General features: G+C 37.9%; 1 protein-coding gene across 2 annotated transcripts; it reads right to left on the bottom strand.

Moving 5' to 3' along the window:
* Positions 1-25,919, bottom strand: Zc3hc1 (zinc finger C3HC-type containing 1). 2 transcript variants are annotated; one of them, XM_027950143.2, is made up of 10 exons: positions 25,742-25,919; positions 23,456-23,567; positions 16,168-16,318; positions 15,591-15,674; positions 8,783-8,910; positions 7,507-7,661; positions 6,223-6,466; positions 3,834-4,046; positions 3,033-3,239; positions 1-154 (listed from the first exon to the last, which is right to left on the bottom strand). In XM_027950143.2, exons 1-10 carry the CDS (start codon positions 25,885-25,887, stop codon positions 86-88), a joined length of 1,509 nt encoding a protein of 502 aa, XP_027805944.1. In that variant the 5' UTR covers positions 25,888-25,919; the 3' UTR covers positions 1-85. The 2 variants fall into 2 exon arrangements, with proteins under 2 accessions (XP_027805944.1, XP_027805945.1); XM_027950144.1 differs by lacking the exon at positions 16,168-16,318 and having other exon boundaries at positions 23,437-23,567.
* Positions 25,920-26,947: the final 1,028 nt, after the last annotated feature.

Genomic DNA, 26,947 nt, shown 5'->3' with positions numbered 1-26,947 from the left:
TCAGCTGACCCAAAGAGAATTCAGGTTTTATTTTTCAAAAAGTCACTCTCATTTCAGTTTTCTCCAGGAATGGGGTAGAGTAGCTTCAGGATGAACATAAAGATTCCCACTGTCGGAATATTCGGAATACTTTTCTTGATTTTTCAGAGAGACTCTATTGGTAGAAAAAGATTATTATTAGGATTAAATTCTTTTATAGAGACAAATAACAAATAACACATAAAAGTTTTATCTAACTAGACAACACAAAGCTTAAGGGGGCTGGGGTGAATGAGTTTGATGTTGGAAAAAAGTTTACACTATTTTTTCTAGACTCTACAGTATCAGAATCTATAAATTTCTTCTACAATGATCAAAATATTTCTAGGACTGAATACAAACCCATTTTATAATATGCTATAATGTACAGTTAAGATTAAATGAAATTGGGCTGGGGATGTGGCTCAAGCGGTAGCGCGCTCGCCCGGCATGCGTGCGGCCCGGGTTTGATCCTCAGCACCACATACAAACTCAGCACCACATACAAACAAAGATGTTGTGTCCGCTGAAAACTAAAAAATTAAAAAAAAAAAAAAAAGATTAAATGAAATCAAGAAGCCTTTGTTCTACTGTCAGACTGCTGTTAACAAACTGAGGCAACAAACATGGCTCATCATCTTTTCTTTAAATATTTATTTATTTTTTTTAGTTTTCCGCGAACACAACATCTTTGTATGTGGTGCTGAGAATCGAACCCGGGCCGCACGCATGCCAGGCAAGCGCGCTACCGATTGAGCCACATCCCCAGCCCATCTCATCATCTTTTCTAAGTGTCTAATCTTTCTATGTGATGATGACACTTCTGACCTACCATTAATAGAGCACACATTCATTTTGCATTTTTTAAAAAATCCATGATGTTCAAATGGCCCAAGTTCATTATTTCTTGTGAACAGGATTCAAATTTACCTGGAACCTACCTACTTGGGGTTAACAGTATAATCCAAGGCCAAGAAATAAATGTTGAATAACCCCTAAGAGTCTAAACTATGACCTTGACTTTCTCAGCTTCATTTTTAGCCAGCAGAGCTAAAAATAGGAAGACTCTCATTGCCACTAGATCATACCTATCAAGTGCTCTGAGATTCTGAGAAATAGTGTTACAGGAGACAAAGCAATTCATTAGAAGATAAAAGTTCTCGGTAAATCAGAACACTTGGTTCTCTCTGTCTTTGAGATAATAAAGAGCAGATATTTCACATAGCAAGAACTTCAGTAAGAGAATAAAGAATATTTAGTAAGATGAGCCATAAAATAACCTCCAGTTTCTCATATAACATGGCATTTCTACTGTTTTCCTTTCCTCTTTGTGGGATGAAATTTTTAATAAAACGAGGAGCCAGGAGGAAAAGTTTGAGCTCTGACTCAAGGAACTAAGGGAATTTAGTTTAGTAAAAAACTGAAAGAAACAAAGTTGAAAAAAGAAATAGTATAAACTTTTTCCAACATCAAGCTCCTTCACCATAGCCCCATCAAGCTTTGTTTCACCCAGTCATAGCAGCTGGTGGGAAGATTAAAAGACGAGCTACTAAAAAGGATTCTAAGAGCCCCAGAATCCAGGACCAATTATGAGGCCAACTTTTTCTACAAATGAATGAAAAACCTAACCCTGTGTGGTTTCTTTTTGGTATAACAGTAATAGAGGGAACTGTTAGTAAAACTGCCAAAATATTACTTCCTAAAGGTCTAGGTAGAGAGAACTTATGTGCAAATATAGATTTAATAACTCCAAATTGAATAGCTGGGCAAATATTTTTCTTTAAATAGCTTTACACAATTCCAAATGTTTTTAAATTGAAAAGAAGTGATTTTTTTTTCCTGCAAAAACTTGGACACATTCATCTACATATTTTCTAAAGGCACTAATATACATTGTTCATTGCTGGGCTTTTCTTTTTTTTTTTTTTTAGCACTCTACTGACTAAGTTATATTCTCAGCCCTGATCTGTAATCTTTTTTTTTTAAATATTTTATTTACATTTTAGTTTTCGGCAGACACAACATCTTTGTTTGTATGTGGTGCTGAGGATGGAACCCGGGCCGCACCCATGCCAGGCGAGTGCGCTACTGCTTGAGCCACATCCCCAGCCCCTCATTGCTGGGCTTTAAGCATAAGTACTAGCTGGGAGTGGCAGCACACTCCCATAATTCCAGCAACTTGGGAGCCAGACTCAGCAGCTTAATGAGACCTGGTCTCAAAAAGTAAAAATAAAAAGTGCTGGGGATGTAGCTCAATGGTAGAGTGCCCCTGGGTTCGATCTCCAGTACCAAAAAAAGCATCAGTGCAGCTCCTTCCAGTGGCTTCCTAAGACCCTACAAAACCATGAATTTGGGAATACTGGCTGGCAGGTATTACTTTGCTTTGACCTTGGAGGGTGTAGAGATCAGTAATTTTTAGGCGAATATGAAAGTAAGTCCGCTAATGGAAACAAAATAGTTCTTAACATTCCATTAGGGAATTATGGTGGACACTAAGGACACACATCACTCTCATTCTTGACAATGGCTTTGCATGTACCCACATTTGTTAACCACAGTAGCCATGACTGTGATGGCTAATGATGGTCCAACGCACATGCCTGACTGATACAGGGAGTGAAAGAAACTGGTTTGGTGTCAGAGCACAGATCCAAAGGCTAAGTTATCGGGCCAGGCTCCAAAGGCAAGTGACAGCAATTGATGGAGAAAGCAGCTGCGCTGCAACATGAGGCCACAGCAGCTGCCTATTCATCTATTTCTGTTTCTGTATTACTTTTCCACTTTGAGTCATTTTATTTGAGAGAACAAAGAACTTAACAGAATTTGATGGAATGCCATATACTAAGCCGCAGAAAGACTGACCACTTCCACACCTTTCTTAAGGATAAATCAGAATAAGTCTACAAGACTTAGGAAAGCTGAAGGCAGGCAGGTGCTAATTATAGGACTAACTGCTGCTGCTTATCCCATAAAGATCAAGTGCTGCATACAAGCAGGGCAACAGCTTATCTCACCATGGAGTCTGTTTCAGCTGGCTGATTAGACTGTTTGTGGGCCAACAGGATGGTCAGCACTGCCTTCCAGCCCGGCTCTGCTGGGGTGCTGGCATCAAGCTCTGTTCCATCATTCTCCCTAGATTCTTTGCCAAGTGTGATATTCACCCAAGGACACCAGTCTCTGTGCTGAGAGGTAGGATCAAAGAAGCTCCGGGAAGATGTGTCCTGAGGGAGGAGGAAGAGAGAGTGTTAATGAAGGGCAGATGCTATGTCTCTTCAGGGAGGAATATTATTATAGGCATATTATTAGTCATAAAGTCCAAAATCTCATAATTGTCCTCACTTCTAGTTTTAATGCTTTTAAATTCTGTCTTTTAAAAATTTTCCTTTCAGTCCTTTTTTTTAAAATTGTAGTTGGTCACAATATCTCTATTTATTTATTTTTATGTGGTGCTGAGGATCAAACCCAGGACCTCACACATGCTAAGCGAGTGCTCTACTGCTGAGCCACAACCCCAGCCCATTCCTTTCAGTCCTTTTGTGTTAAACAAACTACCTTATCAGCTTTGTCCCCCCACCTCACTGCTGTACCATTAGCCTCAAATATTTATTACCTCTCCAGAATCTACCCAAAGGAACAAATGACAAAACCCTTCAATCTTTTCCCTTTGGTCACCTATTTCATCTTTAACCCTATTCACGCAGTCTACCTTTAGCCAGAGGACCCGGGGTGGTTCACACTTGTGTCTCAGTGCTGCGTGGTGAGAGCACAGCCTGCTGTTTGTGCTCAGTGATGGCTACATGAGAAGGTGGACTCACTGAGCTGCTGGAAGAGCAGAGGCGAGCTCGTTTGGCTTTCCGGAGGGGACTAGAGGGTACTTCCAGGCTAGCAGAGTCTCCTGTTCCCATGCTTCGAGTCACTGGCCGGGTTCTGGTGGTGGGGCTGGCTGCCTCCGGCTCAGGCCGATCAACAGGACTAGAAGAATCCCAGCTCCGAGTTCGGGAGACAATGGGACTAGGGCTCTTTTCAACCTGAAGAGGAAACATGGAAAGTCCATGCATCATGTTGATGATTATGGCCAGAAGTATTTCTTAAAACATATGAAATCAAGTATTTTATATTAGGTTTCAGAGAAAATCTTTAATTGGTACATTGAAAATAATTTAGTCTCCAGGATATATAAAGAACTCAAAAAACTTAACACCAAAAAAACAAACAACCCAATTAATAAATGAGCTAAGGGGCTAAACAGACACTTCTCAGAAGATGTACATCCGATCAACAAATACATGAAAAAATGTTCAACATCTCTAGTAATTACAGAAATGCAAATCAAAACTACTCTAAGATTTCACTTCACGCCAGTCAGAATGGCAGTTATCAATAATATAAACAACAATAAGTGTTGGTGAGGATGTAGGGGAAAAGGCACACTCATATATTGCCCGGTGGGACTGCAAATTGGTGCAACCACTCTGGAAAGCAAGGTCTTTCAGAAAACTTGGAATGGAACCACCATTTGACCCAGCTATCCCACTCCTCATATATACCCAAAGGACTTAAAATCAGCATATAGCTAAATTGTGGAAGCAACCTAGATGCGCTTTAAGACATGAATAGATAAATAAACTGTGACACACACACACACACACACACACAAACACACACACACAAATATTACTCAGCATTAAAAGAGAATAAAATTATTATATTACTCAGCATTTGCAAGTAAACGAATGGAGTTGGAGAATATCATGGTAAGCGAAGTAAGCCAATACCAAAAATCTAAAGGGCAAATGTTCTGTCTGATAAGTGGATGCTGATCCATAATGGGGGAGGGCATGGGAAAAATGGAGGAACTCTGATTGGGCAAAGGGGATGAAGGAAGCAGAGGGTATGGGGGTAGGAAAGATGGTGGAAGGTGATGGACCTTACCCTAGGCACATGTATAACTGGTGTGAAGCTACATTGTGTACAATCAGAGAAATGAACAGTTGTGCTGCAATTGTTTACAATGAATCAAAATGCATTCTTCTGTCATATGTACCTAATTAAAATAAATACACTAAAAAAAAAGAAAGAAAATAATTTAGGCTGTCTGTGGTTACATATGACTATAATCCCAGTGACTTGGGAGACCGAGGCAGGAGGATTCCAAGTTTGAGGCCAGTCTTAGCAACATAGCAAGGCACTAAGCAACTGAGACCCTGACTCAAAAAAAGGGGGGAGTGGGGGGTGGGGGATGTAGCTCAGTGGTAAAGAGACCCTGGGTTCAATTCCCCAGTACAAACAAAACAAAACATTACTAAAAAATTATATGGAGGGCTGAGATTGTGGCTCACCGGTAGAGTGCTCGCCTAGTACGGGTGGGACCCGGGTTCGAGTCTCAGCACCACATAAAAATAAAGGCATTGTGTTGTGTCTGTCTACACCTAAAAAATAAATATATATAAAAAATTATTTGGAGCAGCGTGCAATGACACAAGCCTATAATTTCAGTGACTTGGGAAGCAGAGGCAGGAGAATCACAAATTCCAGGTCAGCCTCAGCAACTCAGTCAAATCCTGTCTCAAACAAAACAGAAAGCAATGTGGCTCCACAGTAGAGTGCTCCTAGATTCAATTTCTGGAACTACAAATAAATGAATAAAAATTTAGTTTCTGCCAGACACAGCAGTGCATTCCTGTAGTCCCAGGTATTTATGAAGCTGAGGCAGGAGGATTGTAAATTAAAGGCCATCCTCAGCAACTTAGCTAGACCCTGTCTCAAAATTTACAAAAAGGGGCTGGGCTTGTAGCTCAATGGTAGAGCGCTTGCCTAGCATGTTTGAGGCACTGGATCGATTCTCAGCACCACATATAAATAAATAAAGGACCATTGACAACTAAAAAATATTTTTTAAAAAATTTACAAAAGGGCTAGGGATAAAGCTCAATGGTACATCCTGGGTTCAATCCCCAGTACCACCAAAAAAAAAAAAAAAAAATTCTTTTACCTACATAAGTACACTCTTCTAAGAATACTATATTTCTTTATTGAATTTCTATAACAAATTTAGCTTCTCAATTGATGAACAGAAAAATGACATAATACTCTGATCAATATGGCCAGAAGTGAAACCTACCCACCAATTTTCCACTTTCTACCACCAACACTTTTGGCAACAATGTCTTTAAAATGTCCACCTCAAACAAGTTAAGTCAATACCTGCTCTGAGCCTGGGGAAAATGTGGCATCCTGGCTCCTGGTCATCATCCTCCGAGGCGATTCAGGCACCAGAGGGAAGCGCTCTGGACGACCTTCAGGGCCTGGGACTGGAGAGTTGGTCAGGCCAAAGGATGTATCCAGGTCAGTCATGGATGATTCGATCTGCTGGAAGCCCCAGAGCCCCACCTTCCTCATACACTGTGAACATGTTATCAGGGAGAGCTGCATGGGTTCCAAAGCAGAACTAGGAAGAAATGGAAAACAAGCTGGGTCTTTCTGAAGGATAACACTTCTATGTGACCAAGTGTAATGTGAGTATGGTTCATCTCATCAAAAAAATCTCAGTGGTTCAGGGAACTGGAAACCATGTCCTTACATCCTCTGATCTGAGGACAGTCATCTTCCTATGTCTCTCCATCACCTCTTACATTATTTCTTGGTGTGCTCTCTATGGCAAGGCTATGTAGGAAGTACATTTTATAAAATTGTCCTGTCCCTCTTTAAACTCTTTCCTAATCTACCAAAGAAAGTATATCAAAGGTAAATCAAACCAGGCATGGTGGTGCATGCCGGCAATCCTAGCAATCTGGGAGGCTGAGGCAGGAGGATTGCAAGTTTTAGCCAGTCTCAGCAACTTGTTAACACACTGTTTCAAATACAAAAAATAAAAAGAGACATGGCTCAGTGGCATAGCACTCACCTAGGGTGTGTGAGGCCCTGCCTAGCTTTGTTTCCCATTGGGGGCCAAAAAAATTTTGTTTCAAAAATCTTCTATCTCAGAGGCAGTTTCTGCCAAACTGAGCAGTTAAAAAAAACACATCAGCATGGGGCAAGGGGATACCAACTGGTGTCTGAAATTTTAGGGAGTGCTGGGGACTGAACCCAGGGCTTTGCACATGCTAGGAAAGTGCTCTATCTGGTTACACTTGCATCCCCCACCAATCTCTGGTAGTTTTTACTCAATTACACTGATTTTTCTTTCTAAAAATAGCTTATTTTCTATTTTCAAAAAGGAGCTTCACTGCTTATAGGAACATACCTGGATAGTTACAGTACAAGAAACAAAGTTCAGGTGTGAAGACAAGGAATCCCCAAGTTCTAATTCTCTTTGTTACTAATTATTATCTATCCCGCACCCATCCACTCCTCCCCTCACTTTTCTCTTTGTTTCTGTTTTCTCACTGGAAACATCATGTGATTTCCAAATACTATAAGTGAATGATATACATATGGGTGTATGCAACTATCACAGCTTATGCCCTCAGGCAAAATTTGCTGACTGACCTACATGCCCAGCCACACAGAGAGAGAACACAAGAAGTGATGTGGACTTGGATGTCGGAGCCTAACTTGCTTGGAGTTTTTCTCTCTTTAGTTCGGTGATCAAGTTCATCTTCAAGCAGGTGTAACAGAAGACTGATCTTGTCTTCTGTCAAGCACTACAAAAGAACCAGATAAAAAAACTTCAAGTTTTTACCATTATACAAAGAAAAATTATTCATATGATGTACTTATATGGTACAAGGCAAAAATCAGGGAAAAAAATGACAAATATGATGAGACTGACCTCATAGAGAAGATTTATTTTAGGCAGGGCTAAGGAATCACACAGCAGCTTTATTTTTCCCCTATGGTCCTAGGGATTGAACCCAGAGGTGGTCTGCCAGTGAGCCACATTTTTGTTTTATTTTGAGACAGGGTCTTCTTACTCGGTTGCTGAGGCGTCCCCCAAAAGCTCATGTGTGAGAACTGATTGGGTCATAACCTTAACCCAATCAGTTAATTAATCCCTGATGGGATTAACTGAGTGATGACTGGATATGGGTGGGGTGTGGTTGGAGGAAATAATTTATGGGGTCATGGCTATGGGGTGTGTATTTTGTATCTGCAGAGTGGAGTCTCTCCCTCTCTGCTTCCTGATCATCACGTGAGCTGGTTCCCTCTGCCACACTGTCTTCCACCATGATGTTCAGTCTCACTCAAGCCCTGAGGAATGGAGACTGAGACCTCTGATATAGTGAGCACCTCAAATAAACTTTTCCTCCTCTACAGTTCTTCTGGTTGGGTCCTTTAGTCACAGTAGTGTAATAGATGACTAAAATAAGCTGCTATTTCCTATAATATAGCTTTTCCTCACAGCACTAACAGGCTAATGAAATGGGATAGTAAATATGGAATTTCAAAGTACAGATGGGCCAGAGTATTTCAACACTTCTATTCACAGGAAGAGTTTATTACTTGGCCTCTATCACTATGGAAAATTATATGCAAAAAATGATATGCAGTCACATGTCAGTGTCTTCTGTTAAACAATATAAGTAACTAATCAAGATAAAATTAAATTTGCCACTTCAAGAATCATACCTAAACATTTAAGTGGAACCTATTTGCTTCAACCCTCAATAGTCACTTTCTGGTTGAAATCGAAAAGGTCAGATGAGAAATGAATGAGTTGTTCTCTTCCTAATAATCTGCACCATTTTGTCATTAAAAGAATTATTTCATGTACAAATGCTGATGACAAGTGGAGGTCACTACAACCTAGCCAAGAAAAACTCACCATAGTTTTCAAGTCCTCTGGCCTCAGGGAAGGAAGCTGGAGGTCCAAGTGACAAAGGTTTTGAAAACGATCTAGGAATTCACTAATAAGAACAGCAGGCTCATCTAATGGTAACATCCCAAATCGATCTATGGAAAAAGTAAACAGGAAGATGATATTGGTATACAAAATAAAAAAAAACACAGAGGCTTGAACAGGTGACAAAACTTAGAGAACCAGCCTTTTATAACAACTACCAAGCTGTCAGAAACATAACTTATTGTGAGCCAGGAAGGAAAAAACCCTACAGGTAAACCCTATCTTCATCTTCATCAATGGAATCTGGTACACTGGAAAAAGCACATTGAGGACAGAAAGGTCTTGCTGAGGTACTTCCTAAGGAGACTAGGCTATCTGGCCAAGAATGATTAGTAAAAACCACAATTAATCAGCTCTGACAAAGAATGAAAATACATTTTGACCAGTCATGGTGGCCATGCCTGTAATCTCAGCAACTAGGAAGGCTGAGGCAGAAGGATCATAAGTTTGAGGTAAACTTAGTAAGATCTGTCTCAAATGAAAAATAAAAAGGGCTGGGGATGTAGCTTAGTGGTAGTGACCCTGGGTTCAATCCCCAGTACCACCCTCCGCCACACACGTGAAATTTCACATGTCACCCTAAACTGATCATTTAAAAAGTATCCAGCAAGGCTGGGGATGTGGCTCAAGCGGTAGCGCGCTCGCCTGGCATGCGTGCGGCCCGGGTTCGATCCTCAGCACCACATATAAACAAAGATGTTGTGTCCGCCAAAAACTGAAAAATAAATATTAAAAATTCAAAAAAAAAAAAAAGTGTCCAGCAGCTAGGGATGTACCTAGGATCACCTGCTGAGCATTTACAAGGCCTTCCCTGGGTTTAATCCCCAGCATCACAAAAAAAAAAAAAAAAGAAAAGAAAGAAAGAATAAAAATATTTAGCAGTGATGATTTCAAGGGTGTACACATATGTCATATGTGAAAACTTACCAATTTGTATCTCTAAATATTTTAGTTTATTTTGTATTAATAGTAGTAACAGTAGCACTTCTGCCCAATAATTATAGGCCTCATTAGCAATCAGATTTTGGTCTCTAATACTATTCTAATGCTAGTAAAAGGATCAAGCTCTTGAGAGAGCTGCTGATTTCACATTGTGAGGTAGGGAAAATAAATCAAGTTGTATCCAGAATAGAAGTCTGTTGCTGCCAAGCAAGAATGCTTTCAAGAATGTTAGAGACAATGTTGAAAGTACAGAAGAGCCAGTTTAAAGGAAATCAATCCATTATTTCCAGCTACGAATACCTTGAAACTCAAATAAGAAAATAACTTATAATTAAAATAAAATGCCTTTGAAAGGCTATGAATTCTTAATGATATGCAAACAAATACAATACAAACAAGCATAAAAGAGTAACTTTTTTTGCCGTCCTGGGACTGAACTAAGGCACTGCTCAAGCTAGGCAAGTGGCTCCACCACTGAACTACATCCCCAGCCCTTTTTATTTTATTTGGAGACAGGGTCTACCAAAGTAACCCAGTCTGGCCTTGAATTTGTGATCCTCCTGCCTTAATCTCCTAGACTAAGATCACAAATAGCTGGAATGACACATATGCACCACTTGCACCTAGCTAATTGTTAATTTTAAATTAATTCTAGTAAGTAGGAGAGCACTGATGTATTGAGTACTTTTTTCTGTTAAGTACATGTCTCTTGCTTCTCTGTAGGACGTCATTGTGGGAATGGTGGACTGAGAACCTCTGAAAATCCTGTCTTCTATAAAAGCAATAAGAATGTTGGTAAAATTGTAAAACTACTTTCTTAGCATTCTCAAATTTAACCAAAGGCTTGCAATAATCTGGGAAGTGTTTATTCAAGAAAAAAATGGCAGAATCTTGATAATAATAAAGGCTCTAGTCAGCTTGGAAAATGAACTTATGGCATTTTAATTTGTATTGTATCCATCCTTCTTTCCCCAGCTTAGATCCTCCATATAGCCCTGAAAACCAAGAGTTCCACAATCATGATGCAAATCAGCAGCTTAACAGCCTTGGAAGAGGACATTGGGGAGCTGTGCTCCTCCAAAGCCCCATCTTAGAGACTGTTATTATATGATCTAACAGTGCATGAAAAATCATATTGGCCCAGTGAAATCAGTAGTACAGCACTTGTCTAGCATATGAGAAGCCTTCTTTTCCTGAGAATGGTTTTCAAGAACAGTTGTTTTAAGCAAATATTTAGTATCACAGTTAAACTGAGGCAACCAAGGGCTGGGGATGTGGTAGCGTGCTCGCCTAGCATGTGTGGGGCACTGGGTTAAATTCTCAGCACCACATAAAAATGAAATAAAGATATTGTGTCCACCTAAAAAAATAAATACTTTAAAAAAAATGAGGAATCACTTAAAAAACAAAAAACGGAGGCAACCAAAACAGTTGGGGGCAAGCAACAAACGGACCACAAACCTTAAAATGAAAAGTTGGGAACTGAGATGTCCATAGGAGGGTTTGAAAAGCTCTGACACACTCCTTGGAATCTGAGATATGCGAATGTGTAGGGCTGTACATAAGCTCAGGAAAGACCTAAAAAGGCCCTAAGCTCTCATCTATGGCTGAGTTGGTGGCTCTGTGCAAGGAGGAAGTGAGACCTAATTCAGATTTGCAAACTGCCTGCTTGACAACTTGACCCAATGCACAGAGTTCCTTGACAAAGACTGGGGGACTTATTGTTTGTAAGCATTTAAGGAAATCTCTGAACAAATCATCATCTAACCAAGCAGAGACTTCAGCAACACCTATGATAAAGAAGATGTATTTTATAGAAGCAGCTCAGAAAAAGTAACTAAACAAACAATAAATAATAACAACAAACACTGGTGGTGGTGGGGTGGATTTCCAAAGTTGACACATCATGAAACATAGGTAGAAAATTTAAAACGTTCAAAAAACTAAAGGAAAGCATGAGAAGGATATCTTACTAAATAAAGAATAGCAATAAAGAGAAAAATTAAAAACTGTGAAGTTGGAAAGCATAACTAGATACACACAACCCCCTCTCCCCCAAAACACACACATAAAAATAAGCAAGGTGAAACGGTTTGAAACAAAGATAGAAAATGTTGGTATTATGTGGGACTGGGTGGTAGAAATCTTGTCTATATTTGAAAATTTTCAAAATTTTAGAAATTATTTTAAAAGTTAAAAAATTAAAACAAAGGAATACTTCCTTTTTCTCTTTTTCCCAGTACTGGGGATTGAACCTAGGGCCTTGCATGATGTGCTAGGCAAACATTCTACAATGAGTTACTGAAAGTGGGACTTGCTACATTCGGGGTGATTAAATCAAAATATTTAAAGTCATTGTAAATATAGTTAGCCCTCAAAATCCATGGGTACTGCATCCTAGATTCAACCACTGCAAAAAAAAAAAAAAAATCTGTACTGAGCAGGTACAGGCTTTTTATAACAACTATTTGATACAGTATATTCTATTAAGTAACATAAGTAATCTAGAGATGCTTTAAGGTATATAGGAAGAAGAAAGTAGGTTTTACACAAACACTATGCCATTTTATATAAAGGCCTTGAGGATCTGCAGGTTTTAGTATCAAAGGGAGTTTTAGAACCAATTATTCATGGATAAAATGGACGACTATAACCACATATGTCAAAATACATGCCATCAATTAATTTAATTTATTCATTCATTTTGTGATACTGGGGATTCAACTTAGGGCTTCCTATATGCTAGGCAAGTGCTCTACCACTGAGGTACATCCCCAGTCCTTTTATTTTATTTTGAGACAGGGTCTTGCAAAATTGCTCTGACTCTCCTGGAAGTTGTAATCTTTCTGCCTCAAGCTCCTGAGTAGCTGGGATTACAGGTGTGTGTGCGCCAATGCAACCAGCACCATCAATTTAAGAAACATTACTTTACTAAGGAATCAGGTTACAGGCTGAAGTGTGTTTCAAAGGTAGAGTGCTTACCTAGCATGAGTGAGACCCTAGGCTTGAACTCTAGCACTACAAAGAAAAAGTAAAATTAAAATAAAAGGAAAAGGTATAGATTTTAAAAATCAAGTAATATTTAACAATAAAAAGGTATATGTTCTGATGACCAGGGCTTAGGTTTGGCAAAATTTGGGAAAAGAAACCAGGTCCCAAGGCCCTTCTGATCATTTTCTAATTTTGTGTTTTGTTTGATTGCTACAATACTAAGAAAGCAACAGCAAAATCTTATGAAGGTAAAAGAACAGAGAGGAAATGAAACCCATTAGGATAATGTCTTAACATAATAAGCTTAAATATCTTTCATAATTAATGTATTTGTATATTTTGTTTATAAAGTGTTTGAACATATTCAAAATAATCAGCCCTAGTAAGTTAGTAAATGTCATTTAAATGTTTAAAGCAACTGTATAATTATTAGAAAAAAATTACCTTAAAAATTAATAGGTATGCTTAATAAATTCGAATTACAACATAAATAGTGTGCACATTCCTTTCTCCACATAAAAATCTCTTTTATGTTAAAGAACCAAACTAGGAATGCTGTAATTAAGAAGTTATATCTGAGACCTACTTAGGAGAAAGAATGAATAGGATACAATGGGTGACGATAGAAAAGGGTGGCTAAAAATGACTTCTGGATTTAGGACAAATGGATGGAGAGGTCAGTGCCATTTACTGAGCTGGGCAAAGCTTTGGGTATATGAGAAGAGTTCAACTTTGTGTAAGTTGAGTTCCAGGTACCTATAATAATAAGTGGAAATATTTAGAGAATACTTGAAAATATGAATCAAGTTCAAAAAAAAGGTCTAGATAGGAATTAGAGGTCTTCAAGGTAGTAAAATTGTGAATGGGATCAAGAAAGCAATGTGTATAATTACAAGAGTTAATAAGTTATGAACAGAGTGCTAGGCAGACTCTATAAACTTAAACTCAGTGCACTGGGTAAGGATGGACTTCAGTCCTCACAGGGCTGAGCTGTGCTATACAGTGATACAATTTAGGCCAAAAGTAGGAAATCTTTGTCATATGTTAACTTCTTTTAGAAAGTGTCATCAGAGGTAGATAACAATCCATAGTCACTTTCAATCTATTTTATCCTCTTAGTAGTCATTCATGGAATATTCCTAGCCATTAGTGACCCTGGAATTAGCGTGAGCTGTCTTCTTAAAATAAAAAATATACCTACACTGCACTGTTCTGTGGTCAAGGAATGACAAATACAGATGAACGGTTCTGCTTTGTAAACATGGGTCTGAAAAATTTTGTTCTGCTCTTAGTGAGATTCCCCACCAGAGGGCTCTGCTGTTGAAGCAATTTACTTAGCAGAAACATGTCTGCATAAATAACAAAATATTTCAAAATCCTAGCTGATACTGTATGTTTGGCTTATTATAAAGAACTCTGTGCACACATCAGTGGTTCCTGATTTCAGGGAGACTATGTCCTGCCATGGCCCTTACACAAAGGGGAGAGAAGACTAGGACCTGCCTTTCCACACTCTGTTGTGACACCACTCTTATTTGGGGTCCCCTGAGCCTCCTGTAACAACCAAAATGTATTTACCTCTAAAGAAGCTTTGGTAGAATCTGGAGCTACACAGTATATGGGAAAAGCAGAGTTTGGAATCAGATAAAATCATAGTTATGGTTCTCTTTAGTTTGTCTTAGGATCTCTGATTCTTAGTTTCCTCAATTAAAAAAGCTCAGTTGATGATATCTACATCCTAGGCCCTATGAAGATTAAATGGGATAATGTATACACATTATGCACTTAATGAGTAGTAAAATAAATGAATACAGGGGTTGGGGCTGTGGCTCATTGGTAGAGCGCCTGCCTGGCACATACAAGGCACCGGGTTCGATCCTCAGCACCACATAATTAATAAAGAAAGAAAGAAAGAAATTGTGTCCATCTACAACAACAACAACAAAAAAAACCTTAAAAACAGCATACTACGGGAACACAGCCACATTATGTTTATAGCAGCCCAATTCACAATAGCTAAACTGTGGAGCCAACCTAGATGTCCTTCAGTGGATGAATGGATAAAAAAAAAATGTGGCATTTATATACAATGGAATATTACTCAGCATTAAAAAGGAACATAATCATGGTATTTGCAGGTAAATGGATGGCACTGGAGAAGATAATGCTAAGTGAAGTCAGCCAATCCCAAAAAATCAAATGCCAAATATTTTCTGATATAAGGGGGGGTGACTCATAATAGGGTAGGGAGGGAAAGCATGGGAAGATTAAATTAATTCTAGATAGGGAAGAGGGGTGGGAGGGAAATGGAGGGGAAAGGGGATTAGCAAGGATGGGTGGAATATGATGGACATCATTATACTAAGTACACTTATGAAGACTTGAATTGGGTGTCAACATACCTTATATACAGAGATATGAAAAATTGTGGTATATATGTGTATTAAGAATTATAATGCAAAAAAGGTACATGTATAATGGCATAAATTGACATGAGCATACTTTATATACAGAGATATGAAAAATTGTGCTCTATATGTGTAATAAGGATTATAATGCATTCCACTGTTGTCATGTATTTAAAAAAAATTAAAAATTAAAAAACAAATGAATGCAAGTTCTTGAAAAGCACAAATAGAAGAAAAAGAAAGATTAGGTTTCTTTCTTTCTTTCTCTCTCTCTCACCCGCCGCCCCCCTCACACACACACACACACACACACACACACACACACGAGCACAACACTAGAAATGCAATGACCCAGAAGATATAAAATGAGAATTCTCAGAAATAAGTACCTGGAGAGGGGCTGTCTGGCCAAAAACAGAACTTCTCATGGGCAGTACACAAGGATTTCTTCAGCTCAGCACATCGTTCCTTATCTGAAATCCACACAGGTAGAAATGCCTTAAAAAAACACTGTATAGATTCAAAAACCAAAAGCCTTAAAGAGTACAAATACAACTACAAATAGAAACAACTAAGATAATTTAAAAATACACAAAAATAGTAGAAATATTTCATCTTAACATTTTCCATGAAAAAGCTCTAAACTGTTATCCTAAAATCAACAAATAAGATACATCATTTAACTTACAAGGCTGGGCGTTCCAAAGTGTGAGACTTCAGAAAGTACTTTGTCTAAAAGTACAAATTTTCAAATCAAAAAGTAAACAGATTGCCATCAGCTACCTAAAATACATGAATTCAAGATTCAAGTCCACTCTAGGGTAGCTTAATTTTTTTAAAAAAGTAATGAATGAAGCTAACAATTAGGGTGAAGGCAACTGCAAATTTACCTTATTATATATGGTGAAACAAAAGCTAGTGTATCTTTAAAAGTAGAGGAAAACATAATCCATGTTTTATACTTACATCTGTCAAAATCAAAAGCTGGCTGTAAACTGGCACAGAGAAAAGCTTGACAGCTGGAACACTTGAGCATATCACACTCAACTGTGACCCAACCATATTTTGCACAGACGAGTGGAGACAGCTCAGGGGGCTTCCCTGCCCATTTCAAAGAGTATTCATGTTAAGAAAAACAACACCGCAAGTATATTAACATGAATAAATCAGAAGTAAGACTCATTCTTAATTCATATAAGAATAAATACATCAAATTAAGGAGAAAAGCAGTAATACAAATGGTAAAGACCATTTTTAAAGCAGATACATGCTTTGCAGAATGAAGGTCATCTGAGTAATAAGCTAAGGGGGGAAAAAGTTCCTAATTTTTTCTGTAGGAAGCTTCTGTATTTTATATGATTCAAAGGTTTTATAACTTACCTATAGTCCTAACTACTTAGGAGGCTGAGACTGTCTTAGGCAACAAACATAGCCAAGACCATATATTTAAAAAAAAAAAAAAAAAAAGGTTTCTTTTATTATTGGTTGTGGGGTGGAATATAGAAGCCATTCATTTTCATTTTATCTGAAATACTGGAAACTTAAAAACACTAGTGAAAGCATTAAGACCTGTTTATGCAATAAGGAATGAGCAAAGTCAAAAAGGTAGAAATATCTTCTGCAACTTGTCTATGTCTTCTAATTGTAGCACATCCACCTTTACTTTCCAAAGAATAAAAGTGGTAAAAATAATAAAAGTTATTATTATTATTATCCCCCCCAAATTTAATTGTTATATACTGTGTATGTGAGCATATATGATTTGAGGGTTATCAAGTCCATTTTATTCAGAGTACATGTGTTAAACAGGCAAGCATATGTTAAGTCCTTAAACATTTATTGATCCTTATTATTCAACACTCACTTTTATAGATCCTTTCTAGACAGTCCTTTTCTATTTTATTTATTTATTTTTTTTGTGGTGCTACAAATTGAACCCAGGGCCTTGTACATGCAAGGCAGGCACTCTACCAAGCTATATCGCCAACTTTGACAGCCCTTATTTTATAAAGCACCAGGAAAAAAAAATAAATAAATGATAAAACATAAAATGTGAGGCAGGAAAGTTCTATAGTAGTTTTATAAGAATCTTTCCCCCCTCAGATAGGGTCTTGCTACGTTACCCACAATGGTCTTGAACTTTTTCTTCTTCTTCTTTTTTTTTTTGTGTGCTGGGGATTGAACCCAGAGGCACCTTACCACTGAGTTATAACCCCAGCCCTTTTTAATTTGTTATTAGCGGGGTCTCACTAAGTTGCTGAGATTGACTTTGAACTTATGAGTCTCTTGCCTCAGCCTCCAAAATCACTTGGATCACAGGCATGTACCACAGTGCTCAGCCTATTCTTACTTCAGTTTTCTTAGTAGCTGGTATTATGGGCATGCACCACCATGCCTAGTATGATATGGACATTTGAAAACATTTTTATATCAGCAAAAGAATAAATGAAGGCTAGAAAAACAGAATTTAAATATAAATATTAAAGGAACTGGGATTATCTAGTTATAGAATCATTTAACTTGATTAACTGATTATTATATCGAAAATGGTGATCAAGGACTGGGTTTGTAGCTCAGTGGTAAAATGCTTGCCTAGCATAAGTGAGGCCCTGGGTTTGATTCTCAGCACCACGTAAAAACAAAATAAAATAAAAAAGTTAAATTATTTTAAAAAAGAAGAAAATGGTAATCAATTTATAGTCTATGAGAACAAAAAAGAAATAAATCTAAGTACTGCATCAAAATCAGAATTGAATGCAATAAACAATTATAAAAATGATTTAAAATACCTTCCCTTTCCTGAGCAATTTCATCTTAAAACAACAGGTGAGAAATAAGGAAGATGTATGAGCCAGGATGTAAAGAGGCAGCTCAGTACCAGGTAGCTGAACCCAACTGGGATGAAAAGAGTGTCCATAAAGATGGACGGCCCATGTCAAGATGCTGAAACCAAGCACCATATAAAAGGCATTCACATGGGCAGCTCAGTGCTGAGAGCTACAGTCTAAATGAGTTAAGGAGGGCATTCATGCAGGAAGGAAATGGTAGTATAGCAGTTAAATGCACATAGGAAGACTGATCAAAGAAGTAAATATAATCAGAATAAAAGAAATAAGGTTTCACAAATGTTGAATAAAGAAGGGGCAAATGTGGATAGAGAGAAATAGAATAAATCCTATGGCATACAACTTAAATAGGAGGTATATTGTCAGCTCTCCCTCTGTGTGGGATCTACATCTTCAAATTCACCAACTGTGGATATGAAATCTATATTTTCAAAAATTGTATCTGGGAACTGGGACTATAGTTCAGGGTAAGTGCTTGCCTAGCATGTATGAGGCCCTGGGTTTCACCCACAGAATACCAAAAAAGAAAAAGAACAAATGAAAAAGGTATCTATACTGACCATGTACAGACCTTTTCCTAAACAATGAAATATAACAACTATTTACACAGCATTTACATTGCATAAGGTATTGGGAGTAATCTAGAGATGATTTAAAGTACATGGAGGATACATATAGGTCATGTGTAAGTAAAAGCCATTTTACAGATGGTACTTAAGCATTCAAAGCTTTTGGTGTACAAGGAGGAGCTCTGGAGCCAAACCCCCGTACCAAAACACCCAAAACAACAAACAAAATAAAACATTAGCACATCTGTAAATGTGTTACAACATTTTAAAATGTTCATTGTGCAGCCAGGCACAGTGGTATATACTTGGAAGGCTGAGGCAGAAGGAATGTAAATTTGAGGCCAGCCTCAGCAATTTAATGAGACCGGGTTTCAAAATAAAAAATAAAAAGGGAATTGGGCAGGATGGCACACACATATAATCCTAGCCTCTTGGGAGGCTAAGGCAGGAGAATTACAAATTCAAAGCCACACTCAGGAATTCAGTGAGGCCCTAAGCAACTTAGCGAGACTCTGTCTCAAAAAAAAAGATAAAAAGGCTAGGGATGTGGCTCAATGGTTAAATTCAATCCTGGATTCAATCCCTGCTACCAAAAAATAATCAACCAATTAATCAATCAATCAATCAATCAACAGAGCTGAGGATATGGCTCAGTGGTAGATCACCCTTGGGTTCAATCCCCAACCCCACTTAAAAAGAAAAAGAGAGAGAGAATTCATTGTGTAACTAGGCTGAGGCAGGAAGATTCATTCCAATTTTGACCCAACTCTCAACAATTTAGCAAGACCATATCTCAAAATTTTTAAAAAGGGCTGGAGATGTAGCTCAGTGGTAAAGCACTCCTGGCTTTGATCTCTAGTATCACCAAAAATAATAGCAAAAAAATGTTGTTTTCAGTGGTAGAATGTTTGGCTAGCATGTGCAAGGCTCTGGATTTGATTCTAAGCACTACAGGAAAAAAATTTTTTTAATTATTTCTTATCCCAGAAAGCAATAAGGAGATCAAACAATTACAGAGGACATGTCAAAGGACACAAAAGCCATTCTGAAGGGGATTCCGCTGACTAAACACAAGACAATTAGAGCATCAAAATATATACTGATGGTTTTATATATATATATATAAAAAAAACCTACTGAGTAAAAAAAAGAAACCATGAGTCTAAATAAAAAGTTTGATGAGGAATGGGCATTTATATAATTTCAGAGAACCTCCCCGTGAAACATTTTTTAATTCATTATTTTACAATGAAAAAGTATAACACTCTTTTAATCAAGTGATCAAAGTGATCACCACCTAAAGGGATAAATCTTCATTGTGTGCCACATGACAGGATGCAATGAAAATGTACCATCATTTCATGACTCTTGTACATAATTCAATATAAACCATAAAGAAATCTCAGACAAATGCTTTCAAAAGTATCAAAATCAGGAAATTCAAGGAAAAACTGGAAATGTTCCAGGTTGAAGGAGACTAACAACAACTAAAAGCAATGTGTGATTCTCAGCTGGATCCTTTTGCTACGAAAAAACATTATTAGTACAATTGACTTAAACAAACAAATAAAAATTGGGATGCTAGGTGTGGTGACTGCACACCTATATTCCCAGCAATGCAGGAGGTTGAGGCAGAAGGATCCAAAGTTCAAGGCCAGCCTGGGCAATTCACGAGACCCCATCTCAAAGGAAAAAAAAAAAAAAATCAAATAAACCTGCGGTGTAAGGATTACATGGTAGTAACTTAATGTCAATTTCCTGCTTTTGATTGTTACATTCTGGTTATGTAGGAAAAAGTCCTTGTTTGTAGGAATTATTTGGGCGTAAATGAGGCATCACTTTAAGAAATTATTTGCAAACAACTAGAAAAAAAAATTTTTTTGGTACCATGGATTGAACTCAGGGGAGCTCAACCACTGAGCCACATCCCCAGACCTTTTTTGTATTTTATTTAGAGACAGGGTCTCACTGAGTTGCTAAGCACCCTGGTGTTGCATTTTTTAATTTTAATTTTTATTTTTTTAGTTGTAGATGGACACAATATCTTTATTTTATTCATTTATTTCTATGTGGTGTTGAGGATTGAACTCAGCCTCACAAGTGCTAGGGAAGAGCTGTACCACTGAGCTACAACCCCAGCCCCTGAGGCTGGCTTTAAACTCTCCATCCTTCTGTCCCAGCCTCTCCCACCACTGGGATTACAGAGATGTGCCACCATGCCTGGCTCAAAAAATTGTTTTTTAAAAAATATTCTTTATAACCTCTGCGAACTTTTTCTAAGTCTATATAGTCAGCCCCTAGTATTCTCAAGGTCTATATCCCTATAGAATCAAAAACATTCTTTTTTAGCCAGGTGCAGTGGCATATGCCTGTAATGGGAGGCTGAGGTAGAAGGATGGCAAAAGTGAGGTGCTAAGCAACTCAGCAAGACCCTGTCTCTAAATAGAATACAAAAATAGGGCTCAGTAGTTGAGTGCTCCTGAGTTCAATCCCTGGTATTAAAAAAAAAAAAAAAATTCTTTTTTACAAACATGGCATCTAAACTGAGCACAGTAGCGCATGCTTGTAATCCCAGTGACTCAGGAGACTGAGGCAGGAGGATCATAAGTTTGAGGCCAGCCTCAGCAACTCAGTAAGACCCTGTTTCAAAATAAAAAATGAAAAAGGAGGTGGGAGATATAGCTCAGCAGCAGAGCGCTTACCTGGCATATGTGAGGCACTGGGTTCTATCCTAAGCACCACATAATAAATAAATCAAATAAATATATTGTGTCCATATTAAAAAAAAAACTTAAAAAAAAATGAAAAAGCCTGGGAATGTTGCTCAGTGATTAAGTGCCCCCGGGTTTAACACCCAGTACATACATACATACATACATACATACATAAATAAATAAATGACATTTGAACCAGGTGAAGTGGTAAATGCCTGTAATCCCAGCTACTTGGCAGGGTGAGGCAGGAAGATTTCAAGTTTGATGTCAGCCTCGGCAACTTAGAACCTGTCTCAATTTAAAAGGGAGTTGAGGATGTAGCTCAATGGTAAAGTGCCCCTAGGTTCAATCCCCAGTACTAAAAAAAAAAAAGAAAAGGCATTTCTATTGAACATGTACAACCCTTTCTCTAGTCATTATTCCCTACCCAATAAAGTATAACAATTATTTTACATAGTACTTAGATGACTTAAAGTTGCATAGGTTATATGCAAATACTGTGCCATTTTATGAGGATTTTAAGCTTCACTGAATTTTGGTATCCAAGGGGGTCACGGAACCAATCCCCCATGGAAACTTAGAGACAAAATTAACTATTTTAAAACTATAAAAATAAAAATTCTAAAAAATAGCAGCTGGGCCTTTTGGTCCTTGCATATGGGGTAACAAAGTCATCAAAAAAGGAGTACTTGGAGTGGACCACCATTTCTTCCACCTTCTGTCTATGATTCCTGCAGAGTTACCATCAGTTAATAGAGACAGAGCATCCATTTCTTAGATGAGTTTACAAAAATGAATATGGCTTCCATTTTGCTCCCCTGCTTACTCATTCTGATGGAAACCAGCTGCCAAGTCATGAACTGTTCCTACTGAAAGGACTGCACAGCAAGGAATCAAGAGGTCATCTCTGGTTGACAGGCAGCACAAAACTGAAGGCTTGGTCCAATAGCCACGAGAATATGAATCCTGCTAACGATCATGAGAAAGGGTAGAAGTGGATCGTTTCCTAACTTAGCTTTGAGATGACTGTACTCAGGTGACCTTGATTGCACTCTCAGTAAGAAACTGAGCCAGAGACTCAACTAAGTCTTGCCTAGATTCTGAATCCACAGAAGTTGTGAGATAATGTTTGTTGTTTTAAGCCACTGGTTGTAGATGGACACAATACCTTTATTTATTTATTTTGCTGTGGTGCTAAGGATTGAACCCAGTGCCTTACATGTGCTAGGCAAGCGCTCCACCACTGAGCCACAACCTCAGCCCAAAGCCACTTAGTTTTAAAGCAATTTTTTATGTAATAACAGAGGACTAACACACAAAGGAAAATCTAGAAAGAGATAATGGAGTAGGACAGTCTTTAAGAAATTAAACTATAAGGGCTGGGGTTGTGGCTCAGTGGTAGAGCGCTCACTTAGCATGTGCGAGGCCCTAAGTTTGATCCTCAGCAACACTAAAAATAAATTAATAAATAAAATAAAGGTATAGTGTCCAACTACAACTGAAAAACAAATATTTTTAAAAAATTAAACTATAGTCTTGGCTCTGCCATTTGCTAGAAGGCTGTTTTGGGCAAGTCATATAACCTATTGTTATGACTGCTTCCTCCTTTGTAAAATGTATAATAATCGTAATCATAATACTTATTTTCAAAGGCTTAAGATGAAGAGCAAATGTAGTAATTTATAGAAAACACACTATATGGGGCTGGGGATGTGGCTCAAGCGGTAGCGCGCTCGCCTGGCATTCGTGCGACCCAGGTTCGATCCTCAGCACCACATACAAACAAAGATGTTGTGTCTGCTGAAAACTAAAAAATAAATATTAAAAAACTCTCTCTCTCTCTCTAAAAAAAAAAATTAAAAAAAAAAAAAAAGAAAAGAAAACACACTATAGAAGTATTAGTTATTATTCTTCCTTTTCTCAGGTGTTTAATTTTTTTTCTGTAAAAAGAAGAGGTCAGATAATCTCAAATATTCCTTTTGATTGATAACATGTTATGATGTTAATTTTCCTATAAAAGTTCTTACCAAGTTAAAATATCAGAGTAAGTGATGTAATGGCCTGAAGGAATAAAAATTTCAGGAACAGGTAGAAAGCACAACTTACATGTACTGAAAAAGGATATAGAAAATGTTTCTACTCTGCTAAAGAAGGCTTCTTTGCTTGTAGATTCCAATGGAGGTTGTTCTGCTTGGGGCGATCCATTAACTGACTGGAATGTGGCAGATGTATCCCTCCTAAAACAAAGTGATAGAATTGTTGGTAATCTTTTCATGGTACCATTCTACTTAAATGTTTCATATCTAGCTTCTCTGCAAATCACCATCAATCATACCAACACTGGATTTTTTTAATATTTATTTTTTTAGTTTTAGGTGGACAAAATATCTTTATTTTATTTTTATGTGGTATTGAGGATAGAACCCAGTGCTTCATGCATATTAGGCAAGCACTCTACCACTCAGCCACAACCCCAGCCCCCCCCAACACTGGATTTTAAGCTTTCCAAAAAAAAAAAAAAAAAAAATCATTTCAGAAATGTCATTCCTCTGCTTACTATTTTTCTTTTCTTTTTTTTTTTTTTAAATAGTATTTATTTTTTAGCATTTGGCAGACACAACATCTTTGTTTGTATGTGGTGCTGAGGATCGAACCCGGGCCCCACGCATGCCAGGCGAGTGCGCTACCACTTGAGCCACATCCCCAGCCCCAGCTTACTATTTTTCAAGCCTGCATTTCCAGTGGCTGGGGAGGCTGAAACAAGTTCAAAGTCAGCCTCAGCAACATAGTCTCAAAATAAAAAATAAACAAGGAGAGGAAAGGACATGGACGTAGGAATGATAATGGAATGAATGGGACATTAATACCCTATGTGCATACATGATTACATAACCTATGTAACTCTACATCATGTACAACCAAATAAATGAGAAGTTATACTCCATTTATGTATGATGTGTCAAAATGCATTGTCATGTATAACTAATTAGAACAAATAAATATATACTAAATAAATAAATATGTTTGGGGATGTAGCTCAGTGGTTAAGCACCCCTGGGTTCAATTCCTGGTATCAAAATTTTTTTTCAAATCATTTTATAACACTTACTAAATAGATTCCAAATTCTTTAATTTAGCATCGAAAATTCTTTACAGTTTAGCCATATCTAATTTTCAGTCAATTTCTACCTCTACAGTACTCTGCTAATACCAACAAGCTATTCTCCTAGCTCACTCACTGTTCTCCAACAGTACCTGGCCCAATTTTAGTAATCACAAAATAAGAACTGAAGTCCTCAGGTATTCACCATACAATCTGAAATGCAATGTTATAATAGGAGAAAAAGTAACTCTGATATTGCTATCTGAATACTCTTTTGAGGATGGCTCCATTCCAAAAAGAACCAATTAAACAATTCAAATCAAAGTAAGGATCTTTAAGAGACTTCATGAAAAAATTTTGCAGAGAGGGGGGAAAAAAAAGCCAGGCGATATGTTTATTTTCAATGAAAGCCATTTCAAGGGTGCCTGGGAGTAGAGGTCCGTGTTGGAACTGCTGAGACAAGTATCATTTTAATAAAAATTGGGTTACACTAACAATCACAGCTTCAAAGAAACATTTTTTTTTTCTAATCTTCCTCAAAGATTCCGAGCCCCTCTTGGAAAAAATTCAAAACATCCATAAAGTTGGGAATAAAACGGCACTGAGTTCACTAACCTTTGAGATTCAACATTTTCTTCAATTATGAGGGAAGAACAAAACAACAACAAAACCCCGCAGTATAAGCAGTACTTACAAATCTGTCACCAAAGCAATAACTATTGTCACCAATGAAAACAATTTTCTCACATTATGGTTGTTGGCTATAATTCGAAATACAGTTGATGTTCTTTACTACTTCAGAACCGTTTGATAGTAGACATACTTACAGATAACATTTAACTCTAATAAAAAAACGCACGTTATGCATAATATTTTCTTTTACTGTCTTAATAACTACATTCCAACATAACGGGTTTCATTTATAATCCCTTATTTGCTTTAAGCACTTTAAAAACATATCTCCATACTGTCAAACGGCCTACAACACACACACACACACACAAAGACTAAGAACCCCAACTAAAAGAAGTTTGTGAGCTTAACTAACGGTTCTTTTTATATTTCCTTCCAAAAACAATTTATGGCAAAATTCCTCCCGTGGTGCGAAATCAGGTACATCCTGAGAAGATCTAAGTCGACCTATCCCAGCCGTCTCAGTTTCCTTCTGGTCCCAATAACTATTCATCCCTACTGACCAAGTCGCCAACCGAGGGGACCCCAATACCATCCGCCCCTGTTCCAGGGCTATCTTCCCCAAGCCATCTCCATTCTCCCAGTGCCTGAGCCAGATCTGACTCTAGAACTCACGCTTCTGCGCTTCCCTCTTCTGGGGCAATCCCCTCATCTATCAGCTGCCGGACTTTCTGAGGGGTCCCCTCTGGGGAACGGACTACTGTACCCCAGTTTTTTTCAACCCCTGAAGCAAACGCCTGCTCCTCACTGGACGCCGCCATGTTGGTCCGTTGCAAAGTTGCTTCCCCGCGGGTTTGAAGGCTCAGGAACTTCCGTTCTGAGGGGTTAAGATCCGCCTCTTGAAGCAATCTCCCACGCAAGAGTCTAATCGGAGGACCCGCCCCTTCCTGGTGCTTTTAGGAAGAGGATTTAAGGATGGTCGCATTATTTAAGACCAAACTTAGGTTGATCGGTTCCTTTATTAATCAGAATATTTAGGTTGGTAAAGAATCTTTAGAGCTTTCAGCGGGGACAAGGGACTCAATGTACCGTATTTCACCGAATAATCATCGCAGATTATATGCCTTTTTTTTTAAGCAAAAAAGCGGGGTACGAGAATTATATGAAGTTTTTTTTTTTTTTTAGAAAAAAAATTGTGCTGATATTACTTAAAAATGATTTATTGCGGGCTGGGGTTGTGACTCAGCGGTAGAGCCCTTGCCTAGCATGCACGAGGCCCTGGGTTTGATCCTCAGCACCACATAAAAATAAACAAAGAAAATAAAGATATTGTGTCCAACTACAACTAAAAAATAAAATACAAAAAATAAAATAAATCGTTTATGGGCCAGGCATGGTGGCGCACTCTGTAATCCCAGCGGCTCAAGAGGCTGAGGCAGGTGGATCAAGAGTTCAAAGCTACCATCAGCAACTTAGTGAGGCCCTAAATAATTCAGCGAGACCCTGTCTAAATAAAACACACAAAAAAAGGGCTGGGAATGTGGCTCAGGGTTAAGTTCCCCTGGGTTCAATACCCGGTACAAAAAAAAAAAAAAATTTATCACAGGGCTAGAGGTGTAACAGTGGTGGTGTGTTTGCCTAGCATGTGCAAGGAAGGCCCTAGCTTCAGTCTCTTGTACCACAAAAACAAAGTAAAAATAATAAAACATCACTTATTATTAAACTGTCTTTAGAGCAGGATTAGGATGCACAGAATACTTGTGAATATACATTGAACTGAATAGTCCAAATCGATGCGCATCATTTCTTCCTAACAGTTTATTTATTTATTTATTTATTTATGTACCTGCGATTGAACTCAGGGGCACTTTAACACATCCC

Source organism: Marmota flaviventris, chromosome 1 (genome assembly GCF_047511675.1).
Source record: "Marmota flaviventris isolate mMarFla1 chromosome 1, mMarFla1.hap1, whole genome shotgun sequence".
Lineage (NCBI taxonomy): Eukaryota > Metazoa > Chordata > Mammalia > Rodentia > Sciuridae > Marmota > Marmota flaviventris.
Note: the sequence above shows the minus strand (reverse complement) of the source record. Positions and strands in the feature narration are given on the sequence as shown.